The 26772-nt window shown below is 35.8% G+C and overlaps 1 protein-coding gene across 15 annotated transcripts in view; it reads left to right on the plus strand.

Moving 5' to 3' along the window:
• Nf1 (neurofibromin 1) overlaps positions 1-26772 on the plus strand; it is an 82769-nt gene that overhangs the window by 31810 nt on the left and 24187 nt on the right. For 6 of the 15 annotated variants that reach the window (XM_076132522.1, XM_076132533.1, XM_076132527.1 and 3 more), the window contains 27 exons: positions 399-556; positions 1409-1552; positions 2977-3155; positions 3928-4063; positions 5156-5246; positions 5662-5836; positions 6143-6326; positions 7214-7266; positions 7638-7838; positions 8766-8888; positions 9460-9598; positions 10066-10230; positions 10877-10990; positions 14179-14316; positions 15952-16132; positions 16692-16798; positions 17050-17126; positions 17840-18033; positions 19025-19128; positions 20509-20559; positions 22309-22395; positions 22923-23094; positions 23853-23991; positions 24504-24695; positions 25290-25369; positions 25706-25839; positions 26306-26446. In XM_076132522.1, coding sequence (XP_075988637.1) covers positions 399-556; positions 1409-1552; positions 2977-3155; positions 3928-4063; positions 5156-5246; positions 5662-5836; positions 6143-6326; positions 7214-7266; positions 7638-7838; positions 8766-8888; positions 9460-9598; positions 10066-10230; positions 10877-10990; positions 14179-14316; positions 15952-16132; positions 16692-16798; positions 17050-17126; positions 17840-18033; positions 19025-19128; positions 20509-20559; positions 22309-22395; positions 22923-23094; positions 23853-23991; positions 24504-24695; positions 25290-25369; positions 25706-25839; positions 26306-26446 — 3659 coding nt within the window. The remainder of the gene's footprint in view (positions 1-398; positions 557-1408; positions 1553-2976; positions 3156-3927; positions 4064-5155; positions 5247-5661; positions 5837-6142; positions 6327-7213; positions 7267-7637; positions 7839-8765; positions 8889-9459; positions 9599-10065; positions 10231-10876; positions 10991-14178; positions 14317-15951; positions 16133-16691; positions 16799-17049; positions 17127-17839; positions 18034-19024; positions 19129-20508; positions 20560-22308; positions 22396-22922; positions 23095-23852; positions 23992-24503; positions 24696-25289; positions 25370-25705; positions 25840-26305; positions 26447-26772) is intronic. The other 9 variants (XM_076132524.1, XM_076132528.1, XM_076132534.1 and 6 more) reach the window with 4 other exon arrangements.

Raw genomic sequence — 26772 nt, forward strand, 5'->3', positions numbered from 1 at the left:
GCAGCCTGGAGACCATACAAGCCATGTCCAATCTACTGAGCGCCAACATTGACTCCGGCCTCATGCACAGTATAGGTAAATATACTGAACACTGCTCAGTAACTAACTGTGGCCGAGGGTCCAGGCAGCCTGGAGACGCTGAAAACGTTCTTAAGGCAACGTAATAGTATGTATTGAAAAATAATCCAGATTTATCTTTGATGTGGTCTTATCGTGAAAGTTGATAAAATAACTACTCTTTTTTATGTCAATTGATTGATATTAAGTAAGAAGCATTTGGTTCCTCTTTAAATCATAGATTAATATTAAAATGCTTCCTTTTATTTGGTTATTTTGGTGAATTTTGTATCCAATACTATTATGAAGAAAGTGCTGTAAAATCCATCTTTTTTTTACAGACTTGGGTTACCACCGCGATCTACAAACTCGCGCGGCGTTCATGGAGGTCCTCACAAAAATACTGCAGCAGGGTACGGAGTTCGATACCCTGGCTGAGACCGTCTTAGCGGACAGGTTCGAACAACTAGTGCAGTTAGTCACCATGATTTCTGATAAGGTGAGTTTGTTTGTTTGTCGTATGGTTAGTGGTGGGTATATCTGATGTTTTTTGTTAAAAAAAAACTGCCTCTGTGCTCTGGGCGGTAGTGTATACGACTGGTGAACTCGAAGGGTCGGGTTCAACCGGCTTAAGCAAAGTGCTATAACTGAGATACATCTTGGAACTTTCGATAGTAGCCAAGTTTCGAAAGTGCCCGATATAGCGATAGGCCCGCTCCCTATTACATAGAACTAATATTATAAATAGCGAAACGCATTTCTACATCTTTTTGTTATTGTAGAAATACTGGCAAAAGTCATTGATAAAATTGTGTCTTCAGATAAGCAAATTATGTTGTTTCTATCCTTAAAAATAGAAATTTCAACATTTTGAAAGAAAAAAAAATCATAACTTTACATTATAAACGTACGTTTTGCTTGTATAATTCTTTAAGCCCTATTACTATTTTTTTTTCTTGACCCCGTTACTGTCCCACTGCAGGGCAAGGGTCTCCTCCCAAACGAGGGGAGGGGTTATGCCTTGAGTCCACCACGCTGGCCAAGTGCGGGTTGGGGACTTGGCATGCCCTCAATAAATGTATTAAACAAATTTTAGACATGCAAGGTTTCCTCACGATGTTTTCCTTCACCGTTAGAGCAAGTGATAGTTATTTCTAATACACACATAACTTCGAAAAGTCATTGATGTGTTGACAAGGGTTGGAACTTGCGATCACTTGCGTGGGAGGTGTCACCTTATATCACTCGGCTATCACTAGGATAGTGGGACATTAATGGATTAAATTTATGTTATTACTACAAATTACACTGTTGTTTACATTGTTTGTAAATAGCCTTTTTTTTTTCCCAGGGCGAGCTACCAATAGCCATGGCACTAGCCAACGTAGTATCTACATCGCAGATGGACGAGCTCGCCAAAGTGTTCGTGACGTTGTTCGACGCTAAACACCTGCTCGCACCGTTACTGTGGAACATATTCTATAGAGAGGTCGAAGTAAGTCACACTATACTATACTAGCTTTGCGAAGACGGAGCAAGAACGTATGTGAAAATATTTTTTTACTGAGATATCCTACTAATATTATAAATGTGAAAGTTTGTGAGTATGTATGGATGTTTGTTACTATTTCACGCAAATACTACTGAATCGATTACGATTAAATTTGGTATGTAGGTAGCTGAAGACCCAGAATAACACATGGGCTATTTTTTATCCCAGAGGTCCCGAGGGATCGGAATTTACATGGGAAAGGTTTCCACGCGGACGAAGTCGCGGGCTGCCTCTAGTTTAGTAATAAAAGCGGAAGATTTTTGTTTTTAAAATGGGTTGTGTTGTTCTGTTTACGCCTATGAGAGAAGTGTGTTATTGTATGTATGTATGTGTGTATGTATGTTTGTTGTGTACGCCTATTTTAGATTAGTACCTCTGAGCTGATTTATTCTTCTTTTTTCTTTCTTTATTTTTGTATGTAAAATGGGCTGTGTAAGGCGTTCTGTCGACACTTATAAGAGAAGAGTGTGATTTTATGTATGTATGTATGTTTGTACTATACGACTATTTTAGAATTGGTATCGAATTAGTACTTCTGAGCTGTTTCCTTCTTCTTCTTTATTTTCTCCTTATTAATAAGTTTGTCTATTAACAATTTTTGATAATTATAATCATGCAAAGGAAAATACTGGAAGTAATCTTTACTATTTATTTAAAACAATATCCATTAGGTATATTATACAAAAGAAATTGGAAATTGAGCTCACGATGTTTCATGACGTTTTATCGTGCGTGTTAATAATCCAACTGGAAAAAACTTATATAACTCAACAATTTGTTCTGAACGAGAATCGAAATCAACGCAAAAATATTGGCCACAAGAATTGGCTCTAACAATTCAATCGACAAGCCTAACCTTCTCTCATAAAATCGTAGTTATCACTATGATAAATGCAACTGGACACACAATTACTCTATTACAATTCAATATTACGGAAGAATGAACGCAAAATTAAGACCGTAAGAACGGTTCGTAGCCAACCAATGCTTAACGCGCTCTTATAAATTCGTAAAATTATAATTGCTAAGGATCCATCTTTATTGCACAAATATGAAGTCACGCAAAGATTAAAATTTACTAGTAATCGGAAAGGATTGGCGTGAATGCATTTTTCCCCAAATTCAAAATTATATCATAAGCTTTAGATAAAATCAAAATCGTATATAATAATAACGTGCCCTCCGAAGTATGGAGACGCTCAATTTAAGTACTATACGGTCACCCATCTAAAAAACAACCGAGGCAAAGGCTTAGTTCACCTTCTAAAAATTAACCGCAGCAAGGGTTGCTTAATCATTTACCGACTAAGCGCAACAGGCTATAACAGCCGCACAAAACGCACGTACTCTATGAGGCAATGTCTCAGGTGTCAGACTGCATGCAGACCCTGTTCCGTGGCAACTCGCTGGGCAGCAAGATCATGGCGTTCTGCTTCAAGATATACGGGCACAGCTACCTCCAGAATCTGTTGGAGCCACTCATCACCACGCTGCTGGAGCAGGCTGATGAGCAGGGAGATATTAGCTTTGAAGTTGATCCGGCCAGGTAGGCTTTAGAATAATTTTAAATTGTTCCCTTTTTTAACTTGCTAGGGGCCTAGAATCAGCTTGTAGTAAAATCTCTTTGGCTTCAAGAATCAGAAATGAGTACACGGTTCATTAGGTTTCTTTCAGTGAGCTCGTGAGGTACCCAAGTATCGAGCTTTTTTGTGTAGAGAAAAGATTTTATTACAAGTTCATACATACTATAATGCGAAAGGACTTTTTCCCCGACCTAATAGATATTTAACAGTGAGTGTGTACGGATGCAAAATATTGCAATATGGCATCTGTAGGTAATACTTTTTAAGAATAATAAAAATTATTCCATAATAACTATGGAGATTCTGTCAAAAAACGTCTGTAATATTATTATTTTAGTATAGAAAGATCGAGAATCAGATAAAATCACTGACTCAAATTTACTTATTCTTCTTCTTATCGTATGGTTAGTGGTCAACCTAGTGTCAAAGTTGCTCAAGCCGCCCGAAGGCCTTTGACGTGGCTTAACGATTGTTATCTTAATTGACAACACCCGGGACCGACTTTTTACGTGCCCTCCGAAGCACGGAGACGCCCTGTTCAAATACCACTATGCGGTCACCCATCTATGGAATGACTGCGCCAAGGTTTGCTTAACCCACAGATCGTTAATCGACCGTTGAGCGCAACTGGCTACGGGCGCCACAATTACTTATTAATAATTTATTACCTGCGCTGTTACATACTTACTCATAAGTACAAATATAAACGTCATCGATTATCTTCTTCCCTTCCAGACTGGATAAGAACCAAGACATAGAATTGAACAGGAGCAACCTCATCAACTTAACTAAGGAGGTGTTTGACAGGATCGTCAACTCGGCTGACAAGTTCCCGCCACAGTTGAGGAGTATGTGCCACTGTTTGTATCAGGTAAGTCATATGTTATTAGCTATCTGTAGTGTTCCACTGATGGGAAAAAGCCTTCCTTTTGCCACCAAAAATCTTGAAATACTTAGTTTTATAAGTTTTTTCTAAAATTATATTGAAGATGTTTTTTTTCAAATATTATCTTTAGTAATTTGCAAATTAGGTAAAAAAGAAAACATATATTCTTTTTAATGAACTTATTAAGTTGTGTGTTTCCCGTATTTTTAACTGCCCTCGTGCAAAATTCCATTCAAATCAGTTCAGAACTTTAGCCATTCAAAGCTTACAACCTACTAGCACTACTGTAGTATTTAGTCGAGTACAAAATAACACAGTAGCAAAACGTGTTTGAACAACAATAAACTATTTGTAGCATCTGAAAGCTATAGTAAAAAAGGTTTTAGTAATAAAATATATGGTATTTGTGTATCACATATGAGTGCAGTGATAGCCGAGTGGTATAAGTTGACACCTCCCACTCAAGTGGTCGCAGGTTCGAACCCGAGGCAGCACACCAATTACTTTTTGAAGTTATGTGTGTATTAGAAATAATTATCACATGCTCCAACGGCGAAGGAAAACATCGTGAGGAAACCTTGCATGCCTAAAATTTGTTTAATACATTTATTGACGGCATGCAAAGTCCCCAACCCGCACTTGGCCAGCGTGGTGGACTCAAGGCCTAACCCCTCCCTCATTACGGGAGGAGACCCTTGCTCAGCAGTGGGACATTTAATGGGTTAAATTTATTTATTTATTTATTTATTATTATAAAGCTGAAGAGTTTGTTTGTTTGGTTGTTTGTTTGTTTGAACGCGCCAATCTCAAGAACTACTGATCCGATTTGAAAAAATATTTCTGTGTTAGATAGCCTATTTATTGAGGAAGGCTATAGGCTATATATCATCACGCTACGACCAATAGGAGCGGAGTAGTAACGAGGAATGTTACGAAGACGGGAAAAATTACGACGCATTCTCTCTTATGTGACGCAAGCGAAGTTGCGCGGGTCAGCTATAATTAAATATATGGTATTTGTGTATCACATATGTACAAGCTGTTTGATTATGTTCTAATTTGAATCTTAATTCCTAGGTCCTAAGCAAGAGGTTCGCTCAGTTTCCGCAGACGAGTGTCGGCGCAGTCGGCACTGTGCTATTCCTCAGGTTTATCAACCCTGCTATTGGTAAGTTAACTGTCTTATAAAGTTTAAATAACTTTTAGTCAGAACGTCATTAATTGTTTTACCGTTTTTAGGCTTTCTCTCATTATGAGGGAAGTTACTCCCTAGAATTTGACCATAAATGTAGATTGGTAGAATTTCTACTTTTTTTAGGACTGTTAGATGACTGTTTCTAATAATTTTTTATTTGCGTACATGATTAATTTAAATTTTGTCGAATTTTGACGTCCATAATATATTTTGAAACATTTCCGGTAGTCAGAAAAAAAAAATCTAAATAAAAAATTACTGCCTAAATCAATTTACATTTAAAAATATTATAAATATGTAAATTTTTGCATCGAAATCTATAAATCTTTTCCCGATTGAAAACCATTTTCCCTCATTATAGATAGGTACATATATTTCTTTTACCCAGTGTCTCCACAAGAGATGTGCATAGTGAACCGTCCAGTCCCGCCGCACGTGAAACGCGGTCTGATGCTGATGTCGAAGATATTGCAGAACATCGCCAACCACGTGGAGTTCTCCAAGGAACAACACATGTTGCCCTTCAATCACTTCCTTAGAGCACACTTTGAAGCTGGACGCAAGTGAGTAAAAAGTCTTGAAGTGGTCTTGAATTAGTTGTGGAAGTCCAGAGAAGGTATAAAAGGTGAATAAATTTGAAAATGCGCGGTATTAAATAAAAACAAGAAAGCGTGAACGGAGCTGTGCGGGTCAGCTAGTTAAATATAGTTTTGACATGTTTGGCGTAGTGGCTTAGAGTGGTCAACAAGGGTCTCTGAAGGTTGCTTCATCTACTGGTGACTCACATACCAAAACTTAATAGACTAAAAATAAAAAAGTAATATGTAGTACTCAGGTTTGAAATGTAAATTGATATTTTTTCCCCTCAGGTTCTTCATCCAGATAGCATCAGACTGCGAGAGCATAGACCAGACATCACACAATCTATCGTTCATCAGCGACGCCAACGTGGTAGCTCTTCACCGGCTGCTGTGGAACCATCAGGAGAGGATCGGCGACTATCTGTCTTGTAGCAGAGACCATAAGGCTGTGGGCAGGAGACCCTTCGACAAGGTGAGAAGACCATGCTCTTGGCCCCTGGTCCCTGGGTCTGGTCCCTTGCCCCCTGGTCCCTGATCTCTGGTCCGAGGACCCTGTTCCCTAGTCCCTGGCCCTTGGTACCTGGCCTCTGGCCGCAGAGCTAGAGATGCTAAACCTCAAACTGACATTGACTGGATTCCATATCGGCGACTATCTGTCTTGTAGCAGAGACCATAAGGCTGTGGGCCGGAGACCCTTCGACAAGGTGAGGGACCTGCTAAGGTCCACTAGCCCAAGAACCTAGACTTTTAACCTCAGAACTCAGACCCCAGAACACAGTTACATGGTTCTGAAATTCAGACCCCCATCCACCCCAAATCCTGAATTCGAGACCCTATATACTGGACCCCATCCTACAACCTATCATAAGTTAGTAGAGACTTTTGTACTTAAGGCCCTAGACCATAGGGTCCCGGGCCTTAAGTACAAAAGTCTCTACTCAAAAGTCTGACTTACGGTTACTTACGGTAGCCGCTCCTTACATAATATAATCAATGATTTATACCAGACATAATTATATTGTTATAACCATTTGGCGATTAAAAAGAGTGGCCAAGAGTTTGTTGCCAGCTCTTCTCATTGGCCCTACCTTTTGAACTGGCGGTAAATTCACTCTCTATATCATTGACTCTCATAAGTGTCAGCACTTGACCTGAATGAATAAATGATTTGATTTTGATTTTAAATACTGGACCCCATCCTACAACCTATCATAAATTAGTAGAGACTTTTGTACTTAAGGCCCTGGACCCTAGACTTACGGTTGGAGTATCATAATTAAGAGACAAAGCTTAATAATCTGAGACCGAAAGTAAATATGTATGCTTATGTATTATTTTTCATTCATTATATTGTTTCAGATGGCAACGCTATTAGCGTATTTGGGACCTCCTGAACATAAGCCGATTGAGTCGTAAGTCGATCTGCTATAATTTTTTTATATTTTGTCTTTGTAGAATTTTGTAATCTTTGAAAATAATTAACCTGCCGTATGGCTCATGAGTTTTCTTCAGTTGTTCTCTGAATGAATTTACAAAGACCACATGTTTTGTTAGTAATGGTGTGCAATTTATATTATTTTTAATTAAAATATTATTATTATAATAATTTCAATTCGTTATATAAATCTTGTATAACGTAAATAAAAAAATATTCATAAATTATTATATAGCCCTTATTTTTGGCAACAATTTCAGATAATAAATATAGTAAGTGTATACTTATGGGAATCAAATCTTACATTATGTTCCTTATAAACAATTTTTATCTCTTTCTTACCCACAGCACATCAAGTCTACTATTCTCGTCCTACGCTCGCTGGTCATCAATCGACATATCCTCGACCAATTTCGAGGAGTTTATAGTAAAACATAACATGCATAAGAAAGAAGAATTTAAAAGTATAAAGAGTTTGAACATATTCTACCAAGCAGGGACTAGTAAACTTGGCAATCCTGTGTTTTATTTTATATCTAGGAGATACAAGTAAGTGTTAAGTTAAAACTATATTGTATTACACGTCTGTAGCCGGTTTTAAAGCTAGGTAATAAGTCAAATAACCCATCCGCTGGATAAATTGGTAGAAAATATTTGCTAAACTATATGAACACAATTAATAAAATAATTTGCGACAAGTTATCAGAAGTAGTGTAACTAGATCTTTATGTAGTATTCTGCTGTCGACTGCAAACTGCAAACTGCACATGACTACGGGCTGCAGATAACTGCAGAGAGTATAAGCCTGCTGAAAGCATAGAGACTGTAGACGCCATCTTCCGTCCTCATAACAGCAACTTTCAGTCAGAATAAATCTAATGCAGTAAGACGTAATGACGTTTGTAGTTGCTGCCAACTGTATCTACAGTTGTTTGCGGTATCATAAATCTATACTAATATTATAAAGCTGAAGAGTTTGTTTGAACGCGCTAATCTCAGGAACTACTGGTCCGATTTAAAAAATTCTTTCAGTGTTTGATAGCCCGTTTACCGAGGAAGGCTATAGGCTATATATCATCACGCTACGACCAATAGGAGCAGAGCAGCAGCAAAAAATGTTACAAAAACGGGGAAAATTTTTACTCATTCTCTCTTATGTGACGCAAGCGAAGTTGCGCGGGTCAGCTAGTATATGATAAGTTTCTATGCAACACTGAACAGTACAGACGCACCGTGTCACGCGCGTACTTAGTTGCAATAGCAGTGTGAGATATACGCACGGTATAAGAGGCTCAAGAAAATAATAAACTAAAGAGAAAGGAACAATTTATGGGCCTTAAGACGCTCTCTTTTTAACTGGAAATAAAAGTTCTTTAAGGTGTCGTGATACGGCTCCTGTACATTCTGTAGCTAAGAGGCTTCCGAGTGGTTTTCAACATACATATTTGTTAAGCTGAATTTATTAATCATTTTCAGGATCGGCGAAGTGAACGCAGACTTGCTAATATACCATGTAATATTGACGTTGAAGCCGTTCTGTCAACAAAACTTTGAACTGATCGTGGATTTTACACATACCAACTCTGATAACAGATTCAGGTAAATGACTTTTATTTATTTCTTGCTAATATTTTACAGTAATGTTAATACATAAAATGCTGAACTACAGATTTTAAGTGTTTAAAATGAAGGTGGGAGTGATTTTGATTTGGTCATTTCATGAGAAAAGTCTTTAATTAAAACTATATAATTCGGTTTGACATTAATCGGTTTAGCTGGACAGCAAACCGAATATATGTAGATGAATGTTCCAGAAAAATGTCGCTCGACATTGCTGTCAGGCTGTTTAAACCGAATTGTGACCATCGGACCCGATAGAACTATCCGATGAGCACAAGTCGAACAAGTCTTCCTTTAAGATCAGATCTTAGCATAATCAGGAGTAATATATAATAGGATACGGGAATTAACGCGAACACGCATTTTGCCTTAAAATGCCTAACGTTTCGGCGCAGGTTGCACTCGCCGTGGTCGCAGGCTGACAGTCAGTCATCCTATTATATATTAAACATGCAACACGAGAGTTTAAAAGTTATGATAATCTGGGGTAATACTGACTGTTGTGTATTTACGCCATTTGTATAACTTAAAATATACAATTCGTTTTCAGGACGGATTTCCTTCAGAAATGGTTCACAGTGTTGCCAGAAGTGGCATATATAAACATACATGCTTGCTACATATATAATTGTAACAGTTGGGTGCGAGAGTATACAAAATTTCATGAAGTTATATTAGCACCTTTAAGAGTAAGTATATACGTCAAATAAATAACGTCTTTCCGTTTTCGAAGTCGGTTAAATTCAACAGACTGGTGTTTTTTGTACTATTATTGTGGATGTGTTCTAAATCTACCAGCTGGTTGACTAGGTCTGTAACTGACTTACCGGTGGCTTGCTTAGTTACTGATTGTTATTTTAATTTGTCTTGCTAACTAAAAATCTAACTGACTGACTGACTGACTGACTGATTGATTAATTGATTGTTCCACTAATTGATTGAATGATTGACTGACTGATTGACTTGTTACTTGAGCTAAGTTGCAGACTGTAAAATTTATTCGCTAACTTTAACAGGCATATAAGTTACTACTTTAGTTTTTTAAAACATATTGAATAAATAGCACCCTGCCTAATAATAAATTATTGTGAAAATATGACATTATTAATTACGTTTTCTATGAATTATTATAAAACCGAGAGATATTTTCTTTCAGGGCAATCGTAAATTAATATTCATAGACAATCACAGTCGTCTGAGCGAGTACGTTGACCCCGAACAGCAGAAATTACCCGGCGCCACTTTAGCGCTAGAGGAGGACTTGAAAGTGTTTAATAACGCACTCAAACTATCGCATAAGGATACTAAAGTTGCTATTAAGGTAATTACAGGTAACAGGTACAGGTACTAGATACAGGTACAGGTACAGGTAAAGATTTAAGGGAGGAAAAATTTGGGTACCTTTTTTACTTATTACAAATACCTTTATATTAAGCTATATTGAAATACGGTTAAACGTTTTTTTTTTATTATTCTTGAATGTATTTTTATTGTTATTTCAATGAAATGATTCTGAACGCAACGTTGCTGTGAATTATGAATTCTTAATTCTTTTTCCTTTGTTATGATATGAAATTAAAATATATAAGGTTAATTTGACATCATGTATAACATGTTTTCAAATCAGTTTGTGACGTAATTTCAAGGGTACCTTATACAAATAAAATAAATATTTTGAACAGTGTTATTATTACTAAATAATAAGCTACTAGTACTGCCGATTAGATCTTGATTGCGTCCTTTCGCCTCAATGGCTAAGTCGTTATATCGATTGAATTTAAATTAAATAACACATAAGCTGAGGCTATATATAGGCTGAGCTAAGTTGCGAGAAGAAACCTTTCAAAAAACTACATCTAAGGTGAATTTATTTAATTACAAAAATAATATCTTTGAAATGATATGTAAGGTGAATTATTTAAGTGCTACTAAAATATAATCTTACTGACTATAAGTTTTCATTGCAGGTCGGCCCTACGGCCCTACAGATAACCTCTGTAGAAAAGACCAAAGTCCTTGGTCTCCCCGTACTCTTAAACGACGTCTATTACGCCTCTGAAATCGATGAGGTGAGATTTCAGGTCAATTTTCCAATTTTTTTTATTATTATTATTATTTAGTTTTAAGTTACTTATAAGTTATTTATAAGTTGGGTTTTCCTATAGTGGAATTGTGTTACGTTTAGTTAGGATCTCTTACCCCCGGTTTCTGAGGTACATTTAGCGGTAGTTTATCTATTCAATAGCGTTTAAACTCGTATAAAAAACGCTATTGAATAGATAAACTACCGCTAAATGTACCTCAGAAACCGGGGGTTTAAAGAGTAAAATCAATAAATTGTGCTTAACTGCATAAAGTATTATTTAGGATAAAATCAATTAAAAATTGGGGTTAATAGTATTTGTTTTGTTTTACTAATAAACATGGTGTAATCTCTGATTAGTTATACAGTGTTTTGTCTACACTCATATACAGTTTCAAAATAGGGTAGTCTACCAGTCAAATCAGCTACTCTTTATGAAATGTCAAAAACACATCTTCTAATATATAAAATTCTCGCGTCACAGTTTTCGTTATCGTACTCCTCCGAAACGGCTTGACCGATTCTCATGAAATTTTGTAAGCATATTGAGTAGGTCTGAGAATCGGCCATCATCTATTTTTCATACCCCTCAGTGTCACTTTTTTTAAATTTATATATGGTAAAACAATGTTTGCTGGGTCAGCTAGTTTTAGTATAGAAACACGACGTAGTGACGTCACTACATATTTTCGTTGATATCAAATGAGTGTCTAATAAAATGTTTCAGTCTGTAATAATTACAATTTGAACATTAGGTATTTACAAAAAAAGCTACTTGGTCTGAGCATTTTAGATGAACCTTTTACGAGTACGAGTTTAATAATATTTTTTTTCGTTAAGCCAATCAACTACCCCTTTTGTAAGTGACAAAACACTGTATATCTAATCAGAAATTACACCATGTTTATTAAGTAAGACAGTTATTATATGGTAAACGGCGTCTTCCACAGCGCCGTGGGTTCGATTCCCAAACGATACATAACTACAATAAATAAAAATATAAACAAAGGTTTTCCAAATAAATGAATTTAAATGCTAAATCATTATGAGCTTTTCAAAGCTTATACAAGTCACTTTAAGTAAAAGGCAGGTTTTTAAAGAAAGAGTTTTCCTTGGCACATACAGGCCTTATATAAATAGCTATCAAGGCACATTATATAAGATAAAATTCCCATTAAATAAATATTGTGCCTAATTTCATCAATACCTAAAACCATTTGGTTTTTGGGTCACTTATTAAAAAAAATAATTTAGAAGCAACCATTGTTGCTATTATTCAAAATTGAAAATGTTTTCGGAAATTTGTAAAAAAAAATGTTTTCTAAATTTTATTCAAAATTTTTATATACCTATTGGAAATTGCGTTGAAAAATTTGTCAAAATTATTTCATGTTTTGTTTTCTGAAATTGGTTTTGAGAATTGGCGAAAAGATTTTTTTTTGTTTCTAATTGGCTTTTAATTTTAGGGGTGCGTGTGATAATTTGATGAAATTGGGCATGAACAGATTTCTTCTCTAGCCCTGCGCGAATTATGTCCAAAATAAAAATGTCTAGCTAAAACAGCCTATTATTACAATATTATTATTTTCAAACTTATTGAAACAGTTACTATTTTATATGCTGTGATAACAGCGTTTAAAGTAACTTTGAAGTTATCAAAACATATGTATATAACTGTTAAAATGTAAAAATTTTACGTTACAAATTGTGACAGTAAGACGAGTCTCAAACGCGTTGAAAATAAGATATTAAAAAAAAATCAATACTTATCGAAAATATTTTGTTGACATAAAATGATATAGTGAGTGCATTCCGCGAACTAAGCTGACGTAAGTCGGCCGAATGGTCGAGTAATAAAAATCTAATTATAAATTGTGACTGTGTACGTAAAAACGGGTCTTAAATGCGTTAAAATAAAGGTTACGATACAATACCTGCCATTTTAATTCGTCTGTCTGAATACTGCAGGACAGGCAGCTTTAAACGCATTTAAAATAAATATTGTGGTGTAGAAAGCGCCATTTACGTTTGTATGTCTATAATGACAAGATGCTGTGCAGGAGACGAAATATAAAACAAGAGACATATATAAGGAGTGCGTGTGACGGAGACGTAACAACGACGTCTTTCTATTACGTCACACGCACTCCTTGTGTAAGTCTTTTGAATTGATATTTCCTCTGCAACGCAGTCTTCTTCTTGTCGTATGGTTATGGTAAACCTAGTGTCAAAGTTGTTCAAGCCGCACGAAGGCCTTTGACGTGGCTTAACGACTGTTATCTTAATCGACAACAACCGGGACCGACGTTTTACGTGCCCTCCGAAGCACGGAGACGCCCAGTTCAAATACCACTATGCGGTCACCCATCTATAGAATCACCGCGCCAACGGTTGCTTAACGCACGGATCGTTTACCGACCGGTGAGCACAACTGGCTATGGGCTGCAACGCAGTGACTTGTTATTAGAGACATAAAAACGTAAATAGCGCTTTCTATACCATAATCTTTGAGAAGCGAGGCTGTAGTGCGGAGAAAACAGAAATATTAACTAATTTGATTGAACCATTAAAGAGAATCGGAGATTTTGTACACTTCTGTTAATATTTCTACGTTTGTCCATACTTTAGTCTCTCTCCAGGTCAGAACGGCAGCCTAAAATTCGTTTGCCGCGGATCGATCTCTCAGGTTGAGCTACGCTTGCCGGGGTTGTTCCGTAGATGAATCACCATTTGATATATATTACGTAATTCCTCCGAGTTCCAGAAAACACGTTTAATTTTGGGTTCCGCCTGCTATTTTCAAAGATCTTTGACAGTCGCTATCGGTAGACAGAAGCTTGAAAGTCTGACGACCAGTCTTACCGAAGGGTACCGTGCTATAACTCAGGCTACTGGGTTGTGGAGCTCCGATAGGCAGTCGTTCCATGTAAAATACTGGTACTCAGCTGCATCCTGGTGAGACTGAAAGTAGACTCCAATATAGTTGGAAGAAAGGCTGCACTGTCACAATTTATAATTATCTTTTAATGCGTCTCAATATTTATAATCTTTAATTACCCGATATTTCCGCAAACAAAATCGCGAACAAATATACTTATTTTAAATAACGACAATACATTTTTGGACATAAATCGCCTTTTTCTAAAGCCCCGTGGCCGTTTCCTAATAGTAACATTTTGTCCACAGGTGTGCCTAGTGGATGACAATCAATTCTCTTTATCTATAATAAATGAAGCCACTCCACTGAGTTTTATACACAATGATTGCGATAATATTGTACAATCTATTATACATATTAGGAATAGATGGGAACTGAGTCAACCGGTAAGTGTACTTATGTATATATTTTTCTTGTATTTTGTGTAAGGTTGATGCCATATTAGTTAGTATTGCGTAGTCACAGCGTAACGGATGATTGTGGTCTCACTTTTACTGCTTTGGAGTATAAATATACGCCCGAATACTCAAACGACACTTAATTTTAAGTAACTCTCAAATATATTACTATCGATACGATATACGTCAAAGTAATTGAGAAAACATGATACAGTCAATCTGGGTAACTGAATCATTTGAGTAAAGATTTATTTGAATATAATTGATAAAAGATTATTTTAGTTTTGCAAAATTTTATCCATTGTGTTGGTTTCATATGAAAAAATAATCGAAACTAATTTATATTCCCACTGTCAATGTTACCCAAACGATTCAAAGCTACCCAAATTGAGCTTACCTAAGTTAAAATCTAATTTGATATCATTTTGTGCCACCGGAATAGAGTGATATAGAGAGTGTACCTATATATTGTACACACACTTGGTACTAGACCACTCCAACGCGGATGGTTCGTAAATCCTAATTTCAATTATAATTCCCGTGTTCGATTCTCGGGTTGTATATTATGTTCTGGAGTTAATTTTTCTGTTATTGTTGTTATACTAATTTAAATATAGCCACTTATTAGAAAATTCTTAACCACTCCAATAAACTACTACATTATAATCATATGAAATATTTTGAACCTATTTGATAATATTGCCGTATTATTTTTCCCTTTTTTATTCTTATACTAGTTTCTGACCGCTACTTCGTCCGCGCCCTGAATTTTCCCGGGGTCAAAAATAGCCTATGTCCTTTCTCGGGTATCAAAATATCGCCATACTAAATTTCATGCAAATTGGTCCAGTAATTTAGGCGTGATTGAGTAACAGTCAGACAGACAGAGTTACTTTCGCATTTGTAATATTAGTATGGAAGTAGGAGTTGTAGTAGTTATGTAGAGTTGAGTAGAGTATTAGTAAGGAGTGGATTTATTCAATAAATGGTTTATCTACATTTTTTTGTTTGTTTTCGGTGCCGATTAAATGGTAGCAGGTAAGTGGGATTCTTATTATAAATCTTTACTAATAACCGCGAAAACTTCGGGTTGGATGCCTGGGCAGGCAAATGTTATTGAGTTTTTCTCATATTAAATTCTAAAAAGCAGCTATTTGACGTCGAGTTCAATTATTTTGTTGTCGTAAGGAGTGAGAGGGGTAAGGCCATAGTCAGCATTGAAAACTTTTGATTCTCTAAAAAAATACATGTTGCATTCGCTTCAAGATTTGTTCCCTCCTTCCCTATTTAATCAAGTCTGTCTTAAGAAAAGCCCCTAATGAGCGATGAACGCGATCTGTGGTTGAAAAAGCCACAAAATTAATTATAACGAAATGCATATGAAATGTCAGAAATACTTTGTATATCTACAATTTCAAAAAAGAAAATAAATATAAGTAACAAACTTGCCACGTGGATATGTCCATGTAGTCAGTTACCCGCTATAGTCTGATGATTAGTGTTGATGATATTAGTTGAAAAGTAAAAAAATGGGCTCTATTAAAAAGAGTTTATATACATCGCGTTCAATAAACCAAATGTACTTCCTAAATAGCTAGAAATGTTTAGCGTGGTATCTTGCAGGACTCGGTCACAGTCCACCAGAAGATTAGACCTAAAGATGTGCCGGGCACGTTGTTGAACATGGCCCTACTGAACCTGGGGTCCTGTGACCCTAATCTGAGGACTGCGGCGTATAACCAGCTGTGTGCGCTCACGGCTACCTTCCATTTGAAGATTGAGGGACAGTTGTTGGAGACTTCAGGTTTGTGTAAAAACACCAGTTTTTATTATTATATAATTGATTTTAATTGTCTCTGTGGTCTAGGCAGTCTCTCTCTTGTATATACGACTGTAAAGTTTTCGGATTCGATTCCCGAGTGGTATAAAGTGTTGACTATTCTTGTACATGTCCTATAATCTAGTATAAGCCGTAAACATTATAAACTGAGATGTTCGTTTAATTTCTTAGGCATATACATGCATAATATATTATTACTAGCTGACCCGGCAGACGTTGTCCTGCCATATAAAAGAAAAAAGTGTCACTTAGGGGTATGAAAAATAGTTGTGGCCGATTCTCATACCTACTCAATATGCTCACCAAATTTCATGAGAATCGCTCAAGCCGTTTCGCAGGAGTATGGCAACGAAAACTGTGACGCGAGAATTTTATATATTAGATTTGGCTCATGTCTAATGCTTTTACAAGTATAACATAAAAATAAATCAATAAATACTGAAAATTTTCGAATATATAGTTAAATTAGAATAAATGTATAATTAGCGACCAGTGTTTATTTATTTTATGCTTTTCTCCACAGGTCTGTGTATACCATCAAACAATACGATCTTCATCAAATCCGTGAGTGAGAAATTAGCACACAACGAACCACATCTAACACTAGAATTTCTTGAAGAGTGTATACAGGTAAATATCGACATTTCTTCTTTTCCTTAAATAAATATACTGTTATGTTAACATTAAAATCAAATCAATTATTCAATTAGGTCAAATCCTGACACTTATGATAGTCAATGATACAGAGAGTGAATTTACCGCCAGTTCGGAAGGTAGAGCCAATGAGAAGAGCTGGCAAGTCCTTGCCACTCATTTTAATCGCCAAGTGGTTCGAACAATATTTCTGTACATGTACAATATAACAATCGATTTTGTTACAGGGTTTCAGAGGATCTACAATTGAATTGAAGCATTTGTGTCTCGAGTATATGACGCCGTGGCTAGCTAACTTAGTTAGGTAAGTTAACTATTAAGATAGCAGTCGTTAAATCATCAAACAGAAAGTTAAAACAACAGAAACTGATATATTTAACATTAGTAAGGGTTTGATTCGATTCCGTCAAAAGAAAAACATGTTTTAGAGTCTCAATATTTGTAGAATCTTGGTAAATACCACTTCGTTATAAGTTAGATACTTACATTCACTATACTTTATCTATCGGATAGGATATTATATTTGATACTCATCTTCAAGTTTATAAAGGTGCCCTTAGTGTATTGAAAAGCAGTGATAACCGAGTGGTAGAGTGGTATAAGTTGACACCTCCCACGCAAGTGGTCGCAGGTTCGAACCCGAGGCAACACACCAATGACTTTTCGAAGTCATGTGTGTATTAGAAATAATTATCACATGCTCCAACGGTGAAGGAAAACATCGTGAGGAAACCTTGCATGCCTAAAATTTAATTTGTTTAATACATTTATTGAGGGCATGCAAAGTCCCCAACCCGCACTTGGCCAGCGTGGTGGACTCAAGGCCTAACCCCTCCCTCATTATGGGAGGAGACCCTTGCCCAGCAGTGGGACAGTAATGGGTTAAATTTATTTTATTTTATTTTATTTAGTGTATTAGCATTATATTTCTTAGTAAAAGTCCCCGCGACACAAGAGCAATTCTCAGTCCGGGAGTTGTTACAATTACTCTTCAATTTTTACATTTTTTTTGTCTAGGTTCTGCAAACCATCAGAAGAATCCCGGCGTCAGAAGCAAGTGGCTCAAATCTTGGAGAAACTCATCACGCTGACTATCGAAGAGACGGAGATGTACCCGTCCGTTCAGGCGAAGATCTGGGGCTCTATAGGACAGGTGCCTGAACTGATCGATATGGTGCTGGATAGTTTTATACAGAGGAGTGTTAATTCGGGTAAGTTGTGGTTAAAAGTTAATTTTAGTAAAGATTATTTTTATTTAAAGACTAGCTAACCCGCGTAGCTCCACTCACGCTTTCCCGTTTTATTTAATACCGCGCATTCTCAAATTTATTCACCTTTTCTCTGGATTTCTACAAATAATTCAAGACCAAAATTAGCCAATTCGGGCCAGCCGTTCACGAGTTTTAGCGAAACTAACGAACAGCAATTCATTTTTATATAGACATTTAGCGGTAGTTTATCTATTCAATAGCGGTTTTTATATAAGTTTAAACGCTATTGAATTGAGAGTCATGGAAAGGAGGCCTTTACCCAAGCAGGGGTCCAAATCTCATAATACTAACACTAATATTTTATAAGAAACTAGCTGACCCGCGCAACTTCGCTTGCGTCACATAAGAGAGAATGGGTCAAATTTTTCCCCGTTTTTGTAACATTTTTCGTTGCTACTCCGCTCCTAATGACTGTAGCGTGATGTTATATATATTAGCGTATTTAATACTAGCTGACCCGCGCAACCTCGCTTGCGTCACATAAGAGAGAATTGGTGAATATTTTACCCGTTTTTGTAACATTTTTTACTGGTACTCTGCTCCTATTGATCGTAGCGTGATGATATATGGCCTATAGCCTTCCTCGATAAATGGGCTATCTAACACTGAAAGAATTTTTCAAATCGGACCAGTAGTTCCTGAGATTAGCGCGTTCAAACAAACAAACAAACAAACTCTTCAGCTTTATAATATTAGTATAGATTAGTATAGATTTGTTTTAATAAAACTTAAGCAGCAATTTACTAACAAAACTTTGTAATATATATAGGAAGAAAGATTTGGAATAAATGGCTTTATTATTATTATTATAAACGCTATTGAATAGATAAACCACCGCTAAATGTACCTCAGAAACCGGAAGTTAATGAGTTAATATTATTATATTAAGAAGCAAGCTTTTTGTTGCTAATATGATATTCTTTTGTCTTAGGTCTCGGGTCACCAATGATAGAGATAATGGCTGACACAGCAGTAGCATTAGCCTCTGCTAACGTACAACTGGTTTCAAAGAAAGTCATCGGACGTATGTGTAGGGTAAGTAAAACATTTTCTTCTTCTTCTTATCGTATGGCTAGTGGTCAACCTAGTGTCAAAGTCGTTCGAGCCGCCTGAAGAATATGTAGTTATTATTCTTATGTCTAAACTATTGTGTATGACACTGTGGGTCTCCGGTTCGATTTCCGGGAGGGACAAAGTAGATTTTCGGGCTTAATCCTATGTTTTATTGGATTGTCAAGTATGATTTTTTTAAGTTGTGTCACTAAACTTCTATTTCCATTTTTTGGTTCGAAAAAGGTATAACGTTTGATAATATAACTATGGCTATTTTCGAACTGTACGAGTAAAATTTTAAATGCACGTATGAGCGTATACGAGTTTATACGTATACGTATAATAATAATAAGTGGTTTATTTCTCTCATAAAGTTAACACGATAATACTGTGGTAACACTTAACATTATAACTTCAACCCTTTGACCGCCTCGGTCGGCTATACTCGGCAAATCAGAACATGCTTACGACGCTTTCGTCGGCAAATGTTCAAACATTTCATTAATTCAAATTTGCCTAAGTTATCTGTGGTTTTCAATGGCGGATGATTGTCAGATAATTTTGTGCAATTTATTGATATAAAACTTTTGATTTCTATAGATTCCATTTAAGAAACGATATAATTCAGGAAGAGATATTAGTAACCTTTAATTGTCGTTTCTTTGTGTTTTCAGCTGAGATAAATTGATTGTTGTAGTGTTATAAATTGATAATTGTTTTATTATTGTAAAGGCGTATTAAATAAAACAAATTTTTGTGTTTTCAAAGAAACAAATTATGGTTTTCTTTTGAAAATCCACAATAATATATCTTATAAAACGACAATTAAAGTATCGCCGTGAGCACGTTCTGAATTGTTTGAGTATAGCCTACCGAGGCGGTCAAAGGGTTAAATTTAGATTATAAAATTGAACTCATATGCTCTTTAAATATGCTTAAATTGTGTTTTAAAGTACTTTAAACACTCTATCACGAAGTAGCGGAATATTCCGTGACTTCGTTACAATTGAGCTATAGTACAGTCAACTTGGGTGGTTTCATATGAAAATATAATCGAAACTAGTTCAAATTCCCACGTTCAATGTTAACCAAATGATTCAAAGTTACTCAAGTTGTCTGTACTATATATAGCTCAATTGTAACGAAGTCACGGAGAACTCCGTTACTTCGGGATAGAGTGTTTAAAGTGTTTTATAACTAGTTCAAATTCCCACGTTCAATGTTACCCAAAATGACTTATGACTGTATTTCTTGGGCAGATTTTATTTTTCAAAATTTCTGTCACGTTTGACATTTTTGACACGTTCAAATGTGTCAATATGAGTGAGCTATAGTATTGTGAACATTGTTGTTGTCCCGCAGGCCCTATCCAAACTGCCCAATAATATCCTGGGTCCCGTTACCCCGGCCACTGTGAGTTTGTACATACTTTTATTTTTTATTTTATTATTATTATTTTTTAGTTTTTCTTTTATAAATACTCTATGTAGCTTTTTTTGTTTTTCGGTGGAGGTGATAGTAGGTATGTTTGTGAGGTCACAGGTTCGATTCCCGGCTGTAACGTTTTGTTGTTAAAGAGAATAGCCACTTTGTTTCAGTAGGAATTATTAATTTTAGTTTTTAGGAAGGAATTTTACTATGTGGGTGGTAATTTCTGCCTAATATCATATCTTGCTTATTTTAGCAAATTAGTGTTTTGATAAATTTGTTATATTTAAGCGGATTGCTGGAAATATAAAATTTTATGAGCTATTTATCATAATATTTTACTTCCATGCTGTTTTGCATCGAAAAGTTTGAATGAAAGACGCGCGTAAAATATTTATACATTGCAATCTACAACATTCTACGTGGTGGACTCAAGGCCAGGCCCCTTCCTCGTTTGCGGTGGACCCTGGCCCAGCAGTCAGCTTGAGACGGGCTAGAAAAAAACAAAAAATACCTGTGTATAAACTTTGACCAAAATAATGAAAGCAGTGGTATTATATCACTCAAAGTGAAAGAAGTCCAATCAAAAATCAGTCAGAGTCCAGTAATTCGTAGTTCAATAGAGATATTGTGTTTATAAAAAGGTCATTAAATCTTTTATAAAGGGATGAGAAGTGTGCGTTCGCAAAAATGATCTTACGAAGAATGAAGAATCTTTTTAAAAAGGGGTTAAATATAGGTTTTTTTTGTTATGATTAATTTAATTTGAAATTTCCTCTCTAGCATATGATTTGTCTTTATTTGCTTTACATTGTGTTTTGATACGGGAACACAATTGGCCTCGACACATCCAACATTCCAAATTCCTTCGGTGTTTTTAGTATACGCTTATAATATAGATTTAGTTATCATTTTAGTTACTGTTTTGTGACTGTCAAGGGAACATTTTTGCTCTATAAATGGCAGATGACAGCTTTGTAATCATTTGTAATGATAAAATGATCGTAATGGCGGTCAAAAGACCAAGACCTGATACTTTCATTTGACTACCTCCGTGGCGCAGTGGTTTAGGTTGCCACGTTCGATTCCCACACAGAGCAATTATTTATGCAACCACCGCGGCCCAAGACTCTCTATTTAAATATCAGAGACTTGGGTCCAGTTTCGCCACTACTAAATATTTACCACATAGCTCATCAGATAGAATTTTGACAGTAACTGCACGTTTGGCGCAGTGGTTTAAGCGGTCACCTCGCCGCAACAACCGTAGCGCCGCGTGTGGTGGGTTCGAATACCACCCAGGACAAATCTTTGTGTGATGAGCACAAGTATCTGTTCTGAGCCTGAATGTTAATGTATATATATAAGTAGGTATGTATTTAGAAGTATATAAGTATGTTTATCAGTTATTTGGTTACCATAGTACAAGCTCTGCTTAGTTTGGAATCAAATGACCGTGTGTGAGTTGTCCAATAATATTTATTTAATATTAGTTGTTTTCATTTCACATTTGTTGTCACTTTATTTAACAGATAGTTTAACTGAAGTTTAAATGTTAATTCTGAAGCTGATCCTTAGAATTCTAAAATGGAAAGTTGAATGAAATGATTTTTAAATATTTAATATTTTCCTTAAAAGGGTACCTAGATAATAATATAACTTGACAGTCACAAAAACAGTTACTTACTAAACCAACTATTAGTATAGTTATTTCAATAGTTATAATACTTTCAGGTTGTGGATAAAACATGTCATTCGCCGACCGCGATGTTGGAACAACATATGATGTGGGATGATATCGCTATATTAGCCAGATATTTGGTAAGTAACTAGTTAATAAGTAGATAAGTATAGTAACAAAACCTATTGGTAGTTGTGAAGAATATTTGTTCAATGGAAAAATTGATTTGTGTAATGAAAGTATCGGATTGCGTAATAAAGTAAATGAAAAGTTGCATTGAGCTTATATTGATATAATATGATGATTTTACTTGCGCACAAGAGTAGATTTTATTTTAGGTTTTGACAAAGATGTAATGGTACAAACACTTTATTTATTTATTTATTCATCCTTACAACTATTTATACAATGTATAGAAAAAAACGCACGTTCAATTTGCTCGACTTTTGCAAAAATCTACGTACATATAAACTAAGACTTACGCAAACAAGCTTTCGTTACCATAATTTTAGCTGATAATAATCAATGCAGCACAAAAGTAAAGTATTACGCATTGCGCAAGTCAACTTAACTTAAATTTAGTATTTAAAGTCATTTGACTAAGTATTGTTTCTAACTACTATAACACTTTTATTTATCAGTTTTACTACATTTCCTCTTCTTTCAGCTAATGTTATCATTCAACAACTGCCTGGACGTGGCGCGCCACCTGCCCTACCTGTTCCACACGGTGACGTTCCTCGTGTGTTCGGGCACGGTGTCCATGCGCGCCGCCACTCATGGACTAGTGATCAACATTATACATTCATTGTGCACTTGTACTACGCCTAGTTTCTCAGGTAAGTCTACAAAACTTCAAGCTGTACCGGCGGTTTCCATATTATATCTCTAGATGAGGCAAGTGGTTGACGGTTCGAATCCGAGGCAACACACCAATGACTTTTAGAAGTTATGTGTGTATTAGAAATAATTGACACTTGCTTTAACGGTGAAGGAAAAAATTGTGATGACTTCTTTCATGCCTGAAAGTTCTTTAGAACAGTTCTTAAAGGTATACAAAGTTCTCAAACCGCACTTGGCCAGCATGGTCGACTCAGGGCCTTACCCCTCTCTAGGGTGGAGACCCTTGCCCTGCAGCGGGACAATAACTTTATAATAATAACGGGTTTAAACTTGCGTTGGTTATTAATTTACAAAATAACTCATAAAGTTCTTCAAAGTAATAAATGGTGCTTATTTGATCTATGACATATTTGATGATGCTATTTTGGAATCGTCGTGTTTATAACTAAATATTAAATAGAATATTTTGCCCTCGGAGCGAATGCGACTAGCTTTATGTAAATGGTCAACGAAATGACCAATTTTTTATTATACTCAGTAAAGTGTACCATACAATTACCACAAATATGTATATGATGTAATAATCACATAATTCCTAAAAAGGAGACACCAAGACAAATATAAGCGTTTAATTACGTGCATGGACACGTTGAGTTTTGTTTAGTTTTGTATAATTATTTTTCTACCAAATTTCGCCTATCTATTACAATTTCTAGTACTAAAATTGTCTTTTAAACTAATATTTTATTTACAGAGGACACCCAACGCGTGCTCCGTCTTTCCCTCGACGAGTTCGCGTTACCCAAGTTCTATCAAATGTTCGGCATCTCGAAAGTCAAGTCTGCCGCTGTGACTGCCTTCAGGAGCCCTTATAATAGACATACTAGTGATTGGTGAGTTAAACATTGTAGTTATAAGTATTATATAGCCGATAATAATTAAAGGTATATAAAGTTTCGTGTTATGCTCTGTTTTGATTAGGTTTTTAGTAAAATGGTGTTTTTTGCGAAGTTTACATTAACGATAAAAATATCTCACTTTTACTGTTTCTAAATGTTCTTTTTGCAACATTAAGTTGATAATAAACGTTACGTCTACTGCCGAGGACATATATACGCAAAAAAAATGCTGTATACAACTATTGCAGATGATGAAGGTAGCGTCAGGTAGAATTAGTGAACATACGTTCGTGGCTCAAAGGCCTATGCCTAGGGCTACGTTTATACTAATCAATACTGATTAAGGATAATGCTTGTCTCATCTTGAGCGATTCTTATCAAATTATACAATCTAAAAAATGAGTTATGTTAAATAATTAAATGATCAATTTATATTAGCTAAGTATCATTAAAATATATTCTGTGGTTGAAATAATTATGAAATTCATCTCAACTATTACCATCAGCTACGCGAGGTTCTCAGAGCACGGTCCCGGCTGCACGGAGGGCCACTCGTCCGTGGTGGCCAGCTGCGCCACGTCGCAGTCGGACCGCGAGCGACTGCCGCTACAGTCGCTCGAGATCATCGCGGACGCGCTGCTCGAGATCATGGAGGCTTGCATGAGGGATATACCTGACTGTGACTGGTTGCAGACTTGGTGAGTACATCTTTATTATATTTGAAACCTTCAATATTATAAATAAAATGACGAAAGCTATACTGCCCCGTTATCATAATTACAGTAAATCGAAAAATTGCGATTGCGGGAAATTGAACTTTTGTGAAAAGATTACTTACTTACTCAAGATTACTTACTGTAATTAGGCTTAACGTATTTTCGACAATAATTGAGATATTAAAAAAATGGTAAAGTGTTCCTTGTAGATCTTGTTTGCGTGATCTCGATTCTGTTAAAAAAAGTCATAGGTCCAGTAACCCGACTTACTGTGATTATGAAAATGGTGGCAGTATAACTATTGTAAGGTACTGTGTCATTATAGTGCGACAACTGGAGCTGCTGGCTAACTACTTGCATTTCTTTGCCGTCTGCGACGATGTATATCTCTCCAGTAATTAAAGTTGTTGAACTATAATAAATACATATTCTATTTTTTTAATGGATTTCATTCGGTGACCTAGCTTTCTTAAAGGTTTTTTTTAACACAATTTAAAACTAATTAATCTTTCGTTAACTACCGACGCTATTCGAAAGGTTTTTAGTGTGAAATACATTTTAATATTTCTTTATCAGGACATCACTGGCCAAGAGCTTTGCCTTCTGCTTCAACCCAGCGCTGCAGCCAAGAGCGTTGATAGTGTTTGGATGTATTAGTAAGTGCATTATGATATTATTTACAATAATCTCCTCTGAATCTCTCTTCTAAGATCTAGTAAAAAATTAGTTTTGTATTGTGGCATTAATAATTCGAAATCAGCTTTTTATTGAGCTTTAATCTGCCTCGTTTTGCATTTAATTCATATTGTGAACTTAATCACAATTGTTTAAAAAAAAAGCCGTGATTCCATCTCTCTAAACCCTTAGGGGTATCGGGGCAAAATCCTAAAAATCTCTTTTTCCCCGATTCGGAGGCTAGATCCTCCCCCGATTCGGGGAAGATCTTCACCCCTATTTTAAACATGATGTTATAATCTTGTATTGTGTTTCAGGTAAAAACATAACAGATGATGACATGAAACAGCTGTTAAGGATACTAGTGAAAGCGCTAGAATCATTCAATGATCTTGCTCTACTCGAAGCGCTAATAATGTCTTTGACACGGCTACAGCCATTATTATATCCGGTGAGTAAAAAGAGTTATAATGTTAGTAGTGTTTGCAAATGTTTAAATTTTAATGCTGTTTGCGTAAACCGTTATGAATGCAAATATTCGAATTTTTGCAAGTCTTAATACTTACTAGTTAAAAACCTCGATTAAATAAAAATTATGATTTTCTTGAATATATACTAGCATGTTACCTAATTCTACAAAAAAGCCGTTTTGACTTTTAAATATGATCAAATGCAATGAAGGCCTTACACATTTTACATTCTGTAAAGCATGGAGGCCTGTGAACTCAATGCCTAAATAGCACTAAATACTAAAAACTAAGGAGTAACTTTCTGCTTAAATTCTTAACATATTTATTTAATTGATGAGACTGTCATGGCCTTGTATGTAACCCCAAGTCTCTACAATAAATAAAGAAAAAACTTCCATCGAAATACCTATGAAAGATATACCTAACAAAACTTGTATGTATGTACAGGCGTCACCAATCCACAAGGCATTATTCTGGGTGGCTCTATCAGTGCTACAACTAGACGAGCCAACCTTATACGCGGCTGGACTGGCCTTCATGGAGCAGAATCTACACACCCTGGAGTCTCAAGGACAATTCCAGCATAAGGTGAGTTAGCACAGTTAAAGACCCGGCTTCGCACGCTTTAAACAGTTATTAAACAAAAATTCTTTACTACTTTTACTTTACACATAAACCTTCCTCTTGCATCGTCTATCATAAAAACATATCTATACTAATATTATAAAGCTGAAGAGTTTGTTTGTTTGTTTGTTTGAACGCGCTAATCTCAGGAACTACTGATCCGATTTGAAAAATTCTTTCAGTGTGATAGTCCATTTATCGAGGAAGGTTATAGGCTATATATCATCACGCTACGACCAATAGGAGAAGAGTACGAGTAAAAAATGTTACAAAAACGGGGAAAAATTTCA

The sequence above is a fragment of the Anticarsia gemmatalis genome, chromosome 28 (genome assembly GCF_050436995.1).
Source record: "Anticarsia gemmatalis isolate Benzon Research Colony breed Stoneville strain chromosome 28, ilAntGemm2 primary, whole genome shotgun sequence".
In the NCBI taxonomy this organism is placed as follows: Eukaryota; Metazoa; Arthropoda; class Insecta; order Lepidoptera; family Erebidae; genus Anticarsia; species Anticarsia gemmatalis.